Source organism: Centropristis striata, chromosome 7 (assembly GCF_030273125.1).
Source record: "Centropristis striata isolate RG_2023a ecotype Rhode Island chromosome 7, C.striata_1.0, whole genome shotgun sequence".
Taxonomy (NCBI): domain Eukaryota; kingdom Metazoa; phylum Chordata; class Actinopteri; order Perciformes; family Serranidae; genus Centropristis; species Centropristis striata.
In genome coordinates, this window is record NC_081523.1 from 10,095,781 (window position 1) to 10,104,781 (window position 9,001).

Below are 9,001 nucleotides of genomic sequence, written 5' to 3' on the forward strand. Positions count from 1 at the left end.
GTCTTACTGTGCATAATCCTTTGTAGAGGACCACTTTTCATCCAGAAGAAGTCCAGAAATCACTTTTCAAATCATAATCTCAATATAGAAACAGTTCAAACAAAATACATTAAGGCACTGCTGAATATCATCTGAAATCTGGGTATTTATAGCAAACTGAAACAGTGTCAGTTTTTAACACAAATGTATAAAGTCCATCCTCTCTGAAAACATTAATGAGTAAACTTTACAATGAGCATGTCTCTTTCTTATGGGAGGTGACATCGGCAGCTACACTGGTGTTGCAGTGCTCATTTGAGACTCAGATGAGGATCTTCTCTTACATAAGCAACATCACAATATTTCTAATCTTTGTTGAAAGCTAACTGTCAGTCTAAAGAGAAGGGGAATTATTTCATTTGAAGACATAATTCCAGGGAGGAGAATGATTAAGCAGGTGGTTATTGGGATTGTGTGTGGCGCTGCTGTCCTGACTGCAGGTATCCTCATCGGCCACTTTGGTATCACCAAGAGCGTCAGCTCGGCGCCGTCCTGGGTGAAGGATGTGGCGAAGGATGTGGACGAGAGCCTTATTGAGAAGTTCATGTCTGAGGTGGACAACATCCAGATCCAGGAAAACCTCAGGTGAGTTGGTGATAACATTTAGATTCTCTTGGTCATTCATTTGTATGGTTTTTATTTAGATTTTTGTTTAAGTGATACAACTTTAGAAAACAGGAAGTCTTGATGAAAAAAGGAAGATTATAAAAAAGATTTTAACCAATTTAAAGCAGCTTTTGTATTTGCTTTTTACATTAAGATTTCTCAGTCTTAAATAGCTCAAGGCTCATACACATTGCTATGAGGTCATGGGATTTATAGCATCATGAAATCTTTGCAAAGGTTTCTTTATTATCTATATGTCACTTGATCTCTTTGTGGTTTCCCCAAGGAACCACTTAAAATTCACCATAGCCCTTAGAAGATTTAGAGAGTAAATTATCCAAAACGTTACCGTATCACACCTTCCTTTACTCTCATCTTCCTCCACAGGGAGTTGACTAAAGTGCCCCACATGGCCACCACACCTGGAGATGAGAAGACAGTGCAGTTAATGCTGAAGAGATGGCAGGACAAGGAAACTGGTCTTGACCAGGCTTGGAGAGAAGAGTACTTGGTCTATCTGTCCTTCCCTGACCCCAAGAAACCCAACAAGGTCACTGTAGGTGAGTCAACAAGTTGTTAAATGTGCTGATATGAAAGTGGAGACAGTCAGCATGATTTTAAATAAAATGCACTGCTCTTAATCAAATTATCCTTTAAATAGAAAGGTCACTGCAAAATCAAAGGATGCAAAACAAGGCGCAAACTGGCACCAGCAAACTGGTCACTATCACTTTTTAATTTCAGTGAGCCCGACTGATACTGTGCTGCACACTGCGAGAGAAAAAGAGAAGTCGTATCCTCCAGAACAAGATGATCCTGACGTGGTTCAGCCATATGCTGCATACTCTCCTGCTGGACACCCAAAGGTAAAAAGCTACCCCACATATATCTGAAGCTATGTTTATATATCCTTAAAGATCTCTGATTTTTCAGTGGGAGTAAAGCAAAGCTCAGTTATTATTACTTTTAACCTGGTTAGCACAGAGCAGAGCTGCCTGGCATGTAGGCCTACAATGTAAAAAATAATTAAAATACCTTTGCAATATAACATTTTAATTTGAAATATGTAATGTGATTCAAGATATTTTAGAGTGTCTTTATACTGATCCACTTAATACAATTAATGTATCTAATTGGATGCATAGAATAGTCCACAGTATCTTCCCCAATCTGCCCAGGGGACATGTTGTTGTTGTTTTCACCCCAAAAGGCTGCATATAATTCTCAAAATTCTTGTTTGATGTAAGGAAAGTAATTTCCACTGTGAATTAACTTTTACATCATATAACAAGTTTTCCCTTATGAGTAATGTAATATGTTTAGGTAGAAGCCAAAGAAGGCTTTTTTAAAAATAGAAATAAGTTGGCCACCATTGTCTTGTAAATCAAATCAGTAGTACTTAGTCAGGCTCATTGGGACATGAAGTATACAGTATACTGAACATGATATACTATAAGCCAAATGATATATAGTAATATAGTCACAGAAGAAGCATCCAGTATTTTATTGCAGAGACACAGTGTATAGATTAACAAACCATACCATAGATAGAAAAGCATAGATAACGTGCGTTTATGGGACTTCCACTATAAGGCATACATAGTTTGTAACTCACAGCACTATAAAATAGGCCACATCTCTGTTTCACAAAACTTTACCTCTCATAACTTTTCTTAATCATTGTTTAAAGCAAATGTCCCTTATCTGTCCTCTGTCAGAAGACGTACGAAGTTAAGTAGTTAATTACTGGTACCACAAATCTTTGTTGCTCTAGAAAATAAAGCATCCTCAAGGCTAAAATCTTTTGTTTGTCATGCCATGTACTGATAACAACACACTTTATGATGTAGTCGAGTTTATAAACCAATAGGAGCCAATCTGTTAAGAGGGACAAAGGCTAGTTGATCTGTAATCTGTGACCATCTATATCCTGGAATTGTATTCGGAACAATAAAGGGATATTTTGTGATATTTAAGTGTATTGATACAGTATTTATTATAGGAAAATATTTCCCTATCTGTGTGTACTTTATCTTTTTTTCTGCCGAGTCTCAATACAATTGTGATGATCTAAACGTCTGTCATAAAATATTGTTTAGTCACATCACTTGTGATGCTTCTATTGGCCAGTTGTTGATTTTTCTGATGGTTTCAGGGGAAACTGGTGTATGCCAACTATGGGAAACCAACTGACTACCTGAAGTTGAACGAGACAGTCGACCTTAGAGGAACCATTGCTATCACCAGATATGGCGGAGCCGGGAGAGCTGCTAAAGTAAGTGACTTTTTATCCTTTTTGTGTTTGGTCATATTTAAACTAATAACTAATAAAACTAATAAAAGTAGAAGTTATATGATGGTGAACTTTGAGTGCTTTGGCAAGCATCTTCAATCGGATCAACACCTTTAATCTTCAACAACACCTTTTATTGAGATAGTAAAGAGGTGTGGAGGTAAGAAAGTTACAGTCCAACCAGTTTAAATGAAACCAGCCTTGCTTGGCTAGAATTTCCTTCACAGTATTGTGACTAAAACACTGATATTCTTAGTTTCAGTTGTTGATCAAATGCCACTTGTTTCTCATCTAGGCCATCAATGCAGCACCCTACGGTGTCGTTGGTGTGCTTGTCTACACTGACCCCTTTGACATCAATGATGGTCTCATGTCAGACCTCAATGAGACATATCCTCACTCCTGGTACCTACCGCCCTCTGGTGTGGAGAGAGGTTCCTTTAAAACTGACTATGGAGACATGCTCACACCCTACCTGGCTGCCAAAGGTATAAAAAAAACATTATTGTGTGTTTGCTCTACTACTGCTACACTTTTGCTCCAATGCAGTTTGAGGGGAGATTTTAAAACATTTACATTCAGCTTCAAACAAAGATAAGAGACACAAGTGAAACACCAACCCCTCTGTTTTTTGTGTGCTGATGATGAGATGATGCTCGTCACACCACTAAAAAGTTCTGGACATTACAGTTAGTTAGCATTTCTATAGATTCCTCACAACTCTTATTTTGCAGACGATACCTACAGAATTCCAGTTGAGAGCATCACAGGAATACCTCCCATTCCAATCCAACCAATCGGATTTGAGGATGCCTACAGGCTAATCTGGTGTGTGGTGAGACAAATCTGCTTTGTAACCCAAATAGGTTGGTTATCAGCTATTTTAACTTGTTTTTATTTGTAATTTCAGTGAGCTAGGTGGAGAAGAAGCTCCTGGTCTGTGGCAGGGAGCATTCAACTGTACCTACAACTTTGGTGGTCCAGGGTTCAAAAATACATCTGTTTTCAACAACAGGTAGTCAACTGCCTGACAAATTCAGCTGTATTTAAAGCTGACTTAAGAGCACCTCTCTATTGAGCAATACACCATTTCATTTCATATATTATGCCATAAAATATAATTCTTAAGGCTTGTTTCTCTTGTTTTCAAGCCTTATTGTAATGCTTTAGTATTGTAGTGTAATTTCCAGCAATAAAAAATAAGTAATCATTTAATGGAGTGAAAAGCAATTCATTGTGATATTTTTTGTCTGTTTGATTAAAATAGCAATTTTGGGGGGGGGGGGGGGGTTAAAATAGCAAATGTAATTTTCACATGCCAGCAAACATACAGCAGAACCATAATTAATTGCAATTCATTTATATATTTTAGACTAGACTAGACTTTTCAGTCAAGGGTATAGAAAGTAAATTATTTTTTTTCTCAATACAATCTCCTGTTGGAGATGAAGCAGCAGTATAGCAGTGGGATATATATTTATTTTCATTCTTTGTTGCTTCATACTTCTGAATGTAAACTTATTTTCCAGCGATGTGAAACTGGACATCTTTAACTTGGAAGAGAAAAAGAATTCTTCCAATGTGATGGGAGTTATCAGAGGGAGTGTTGAGCCAGGTGAGACTGAAGACCAAGTCCAAATCATACATATGCTACATTCTGCATCATTATTTATCAGCATGTTTACTCTACTGTGTATTTGTTCTCTGTGTGTGTTTTTGTTCACAGACAGGTATGTGATCTATGGGAACCACAGGGACAGTTGGGTTCATGGCGCCATTGACCCAAGCAGTGGGACTTCGGTCATGCTGGAACTGACCAGAGTGCTGGGCAGGATGGTCAAGCAGGGTGAGGACAATCATAGATTAATTATTTTGTTTATAGTGTTGGGTATATAGCTAATCTCTGTTCCTCTCTGTGGCAGGAAAATGGAGGCCTCGCAGGTCCATTATCTTTGGAAGCTGGGGAGCGGAGGAGTTCGGCCTTATTGGGTCTGCAGAATACACAGAGGTGATTTGCAATATGTTCATGCATTCATGAGAAATAAACACTCAATTGCTCAATTCAGTACACAGGTGTTTTGCTAATACAACCTTTATTGATCTGCTATGACCAGTAGCTTATGGTGGCTAATGTTGGCAAACTAGAGTGGCCTTATATAGTCTTCCTTTAATTATTAAGTTACTTACAGTGACAAATATTACTTTGATCTTGTCTTTTCCCCAGCAATACTTCACCAAACTCAGTGAACGAACCGTTGCTTACATCAATGTGGATATAGCTGTTTTTGGTAAGAAACTCCACCTGCACTACTTGTCAGGAGAAAATGAAAGTTACCTGATGCCGTGTATTAGTTGTAGTCTTTGGGTTCATCAGGGCAGATGCAGCCATCACAATTTTCTTTTGTTAAAAAATGTTAAATGCACAATGGCTGCCACTGTAGGTTGTTTTCAATGAATGCAAGTCTTGTGTCTTGTACAAGTTAATAGTGAAGCTTATACAAATAAAAAAAAAACACTCATTATTCGTCTACTCTTCAGCCAATGCAACGCTCAGGGCTTCTGGGATGCCATCACTACAGAATGTCATCTTCAAAGCAACAAAACAGGTGAGCTTTATAATAATAATTTAAAAAATGACTGGTTGCAGTTCAGGGGCTTGCCTCCAATATTTTTTAACAATACTATTGTCAACACACTATCAGGATCCAGTCACATCAAAGTGTGTTTGTTCCCCAGGTCGATACACCTGGACTGGCTTCCACTTCTGTGTATGAAAACTGGATTAAGTATTTCAGCAGGACAAGCCCGGCCCATGGACACATTCCCAAGTAATGTACTACAGTTCAACTTTTTCACATCTTTCTAATTTCCCACATGTTGCTTCCATTCTGTGAGAAGAGTTATCAATGTTTATATGCCAAATCCCCCATCTCTTATTGACAGTTTGTGAAAGTTTGTATGCAAAGAATTGGATCATTGTTGATAGACCAAGAAGTCTCATTCCTATTCTGTACTGGATAGGTTTTGGCTTGTATTTGGACATAGAAATGCTTCTCAGCAGAGAGCCTAATCAGAGGTAAACAGGCCCCTGATTGGCCAACAAAGAAATAGCAGAGATGGGACCAAGTCATTGTTTTTGCAAGTCACAAGTAAGTCTTTGCAAGTCCCACATCTAGTCCCAAATCCTAAACCTTCCTTAACCCTAAAGGTTTGTGTCCTAGTCACAAGTCACAAAATCCTTTTCACCAAATATAATTCCAACAACAGACTTATAATAAATTAAATGCATAAATCTGTGTTCTTTCATGCACTCAATAAAAGATGCTTCTTTTTTTCTTACTTTGACAGGATGGGATACTTGTCAGGGGCAGGAAGTGATTATGCTGCCTTTGTCCATTATCTAGGAATTTCTTCCATGGACTTGGCATTCACATATGACAGGGTATGAAAGACTCAGTTTAAACAGGCTCTCATTTTGGTGTTTATGTGTGTGAGTAGAGGACAGAATTGCACTGAATTGCACTGAATTTTGACTGACTCTCCTTTATGCAGAATAAAACAAATGCTCGGATTTACCCTGCGTACCACACAGCATATGACACCTTTAACTACGCTTCAAAATACATTGATCCTGGTAAGCAGTGATGACTCATGTTATTATTATTATCACATTTTTTTGAAACATGCAAAAGCATTGTATTTCTTAGCCAAACTTCAAACTGAAAAGATTGCAAAACATTTTCCAGAATTTATTTTTGGTGTATAACATCTCATTCTGCCACTTACTACTCTCAGGGTTTGTCAGTCACCAAGCTGTTGGCAGGACAGCAGGAAACATCCTGATGCGATTGGCTGACAGCCTGGTGTTGCCACTAAACTGCAGCGACTACGCTGAAATTCTGGAGGACTACCTCAGCACAGCGGTGAAACTTTATCAGAGTGAACTGCAAGCAAAGAAAATCTCCATGGGTAAGCACAGGGAAGTTAAGGATGCTGTAGTGATGGCAGGGAATATTGCAGCACACAATTCACACGAAAATAAGTATTAGGCATGTTGATCAATTCTGTCTGGGTTTTATGTTTTAGTATGTCAAGACAAGACTGGATTTGTTTCAAATGGGGAAGTTAATGTTTTATGGGTTGGCCAAGGCAGCTTGAATAACCACTTGGCCTTGATTGTCACTGTCACTGACTGGAACCTGTGGTACCCAAACTGTTCAGCAGGAAAATAGCCTTCAGATATAAGTGCTAAAAAACTGTCTTCAGGCTGCACTTAAGAACAGAACAAACAACAGAAGCTGCATCTGTTTTTCCTAACAGCAGTCACAGATGATAAGAAAGGGGGAAATCTTTGCCGGAAGGCTACACAGCTGATCTGTGTCTTGTTTCAGAACCACTAAAACGTGCAGTGGCCAGCTTTCGCACTGCAGCGACTCATTTGGACAAGGTTATTCACGGTTCGGACCTGGCAAATGAAACGTAAGTGCACAAACATATATATTCAGACATTATTAATGTTATCTCCTTTGCTGTCCTCATGGAAATGAATGCCAATTAACCATCACTCTCTCTCTCTGTGTCCCTCTTCTCTTAGACCGCTGAAGATCAGAAGGATCAACGACCAGCTCATGCTGCTGGACAGAGCTTTCTTGAATCCTCTGGCCTTCCCAGATAAATATGCATTCAGGTAAGATGATGATTTATGGGAAGTGCATGATAATTTCACGTTAGTTTCTGGGGCTGTATGCAAAATACTAACAAAACTAACATAGTGACAGAAAATTGAAGAAGATGTACACACACGAAAATAGAGGTAAAGGGGTGAGGAAGGGTTGTAGGACTTCCTCCCACACTCCTCCCCTCGTGCCATGTTAGGGATAATGACAGTGATTATCTGCTTCATTGTGACTTAGCACATCTCTGTTAATTGTGCTGCCTATCATTGTTATATCACTCTTCATGTCACACAGGCATGTTATCTGGGCTTCAAGTAGTGCCGGCAAGCCGACCTTCCCAGGTTTGGCTGATGCCTTTGACAGTGCTGAGTCATCGGAACAGTCCAGCGCCTGGGATAAAGTCCACTACCACCTGTCAGTCCTGAGTCAGGCCATCGAGGGCGCTGCCGACACATTGGTTGACGTCATATAGACGAAGAGGAGAAAGCAGGAAGAAACTGCACTGATCAGGGATTTCTTTTTTTTTTTTTAAAGACACTATCATGCATCCAATGAGCACAGATCAGCTGATCATGACTGTTTATGGGTGATATCAAGTCAGGAGATTTAGTAATCAATGAACAAAGCTCCTCACTAAACAGTTACATGAATGATGTCTGATATCTTTGTTCAAATTATTAAAATATTTCAATATAATGAATCATTTTTTATGAATGCACTTCAGTAAAGATGAACCACTATTGATCCAATTGAAGTCTTTTGTTAATGTACACTAAATGAATTGATCAAGACCATCCTTCAAAATACATAACGGCCATACAGACGGATGAAGTTTAAGTTAAAGAGATTGGTATAAAGGTTTGTCGCACTGGAATGAATGCCTCATTTGTCAAGGGTATCCAATAGTGCTTTGACATGTAACAATTCAACATGAGATGACTATCAGAGCTCCAAAGAAGCTAAATCCTCTATACCGAAATGTGTATAGACAAACCGCAGCTCACTAATAACTTCACTAATAACTTGCATGTACTCTTTGGGCCTCAATTGCTTCTGTTGCAACTCTGATGTTAAGATGCAGTACTAGCTCCTACCACCAGGTGTCAGAAATACTTCAGGGCAGTCCTTTGGGCCAAGTCTGCATTTGGGATTACAAATGTAGCTGTCACAAAAGCGGAGTGACAGTAGTGGCTACAAACCCAGTCAAATCAGCCGCCTGGGAAAGATAATTAATTTCACAGATCCATCTCACGATAATGCTGCCAATAATGCTGTTAAAAAATCATGTGTAATTAAGAGACAAAGAAAAGGAAGGAAAGAGCTAAAGGGAGTGATGGGAAAGAAGAAGAATCATAAAAAGCTGTTTTTCTTATTTACTTTCATTCGT

The 9,001-nt window shown here is 38.9% G+C and overlaps 1 protein-coding gene across 1 annotated transcript; it reads left to right on the plus strand.

The window, feature by feature from the left end:
- The first annotated feature begins 424 nt into the window (after window positions 1–424).
- LOC131975211 (aminopeptidase NAALADL1-like) lies at window positions 425–8,306 on the plus strand. The gene is made up of 19 exons (XM_059337813.1): window positions 425–624; window positions 1,033–1,205; window positions 1,390–1,511; window positions 2,801–2,920; window positions 3,234–3,426; window positions 3,673–3,766; window positions 3,849–3,953; window positions 4,468–4,553; window positions 4,665–4,784; window positions 4,861–4,946; window positions 5,163–5,226; window positions 5,477–5,544; window positions 5,675–5,766; window positions 6,287–6,380; window positions 6,491–6,572; window positions 6,734–6,907; window positions 7,330–7,417; window positions 7,533–7,625; window positions 7,909–8,306. The coding sequence occupies exons 1-19, from the start codon at window positions 425–427 to the stop codon at window positions 8,084–8,086; spliced, it is 2,232 nt and encodes a 743-aa protein (XP_059193796.1). The 3' UTR covers window positions 8,087–8,306.
- Window positions 8,307–9,001: the final 695 nt, after the last annotated feature.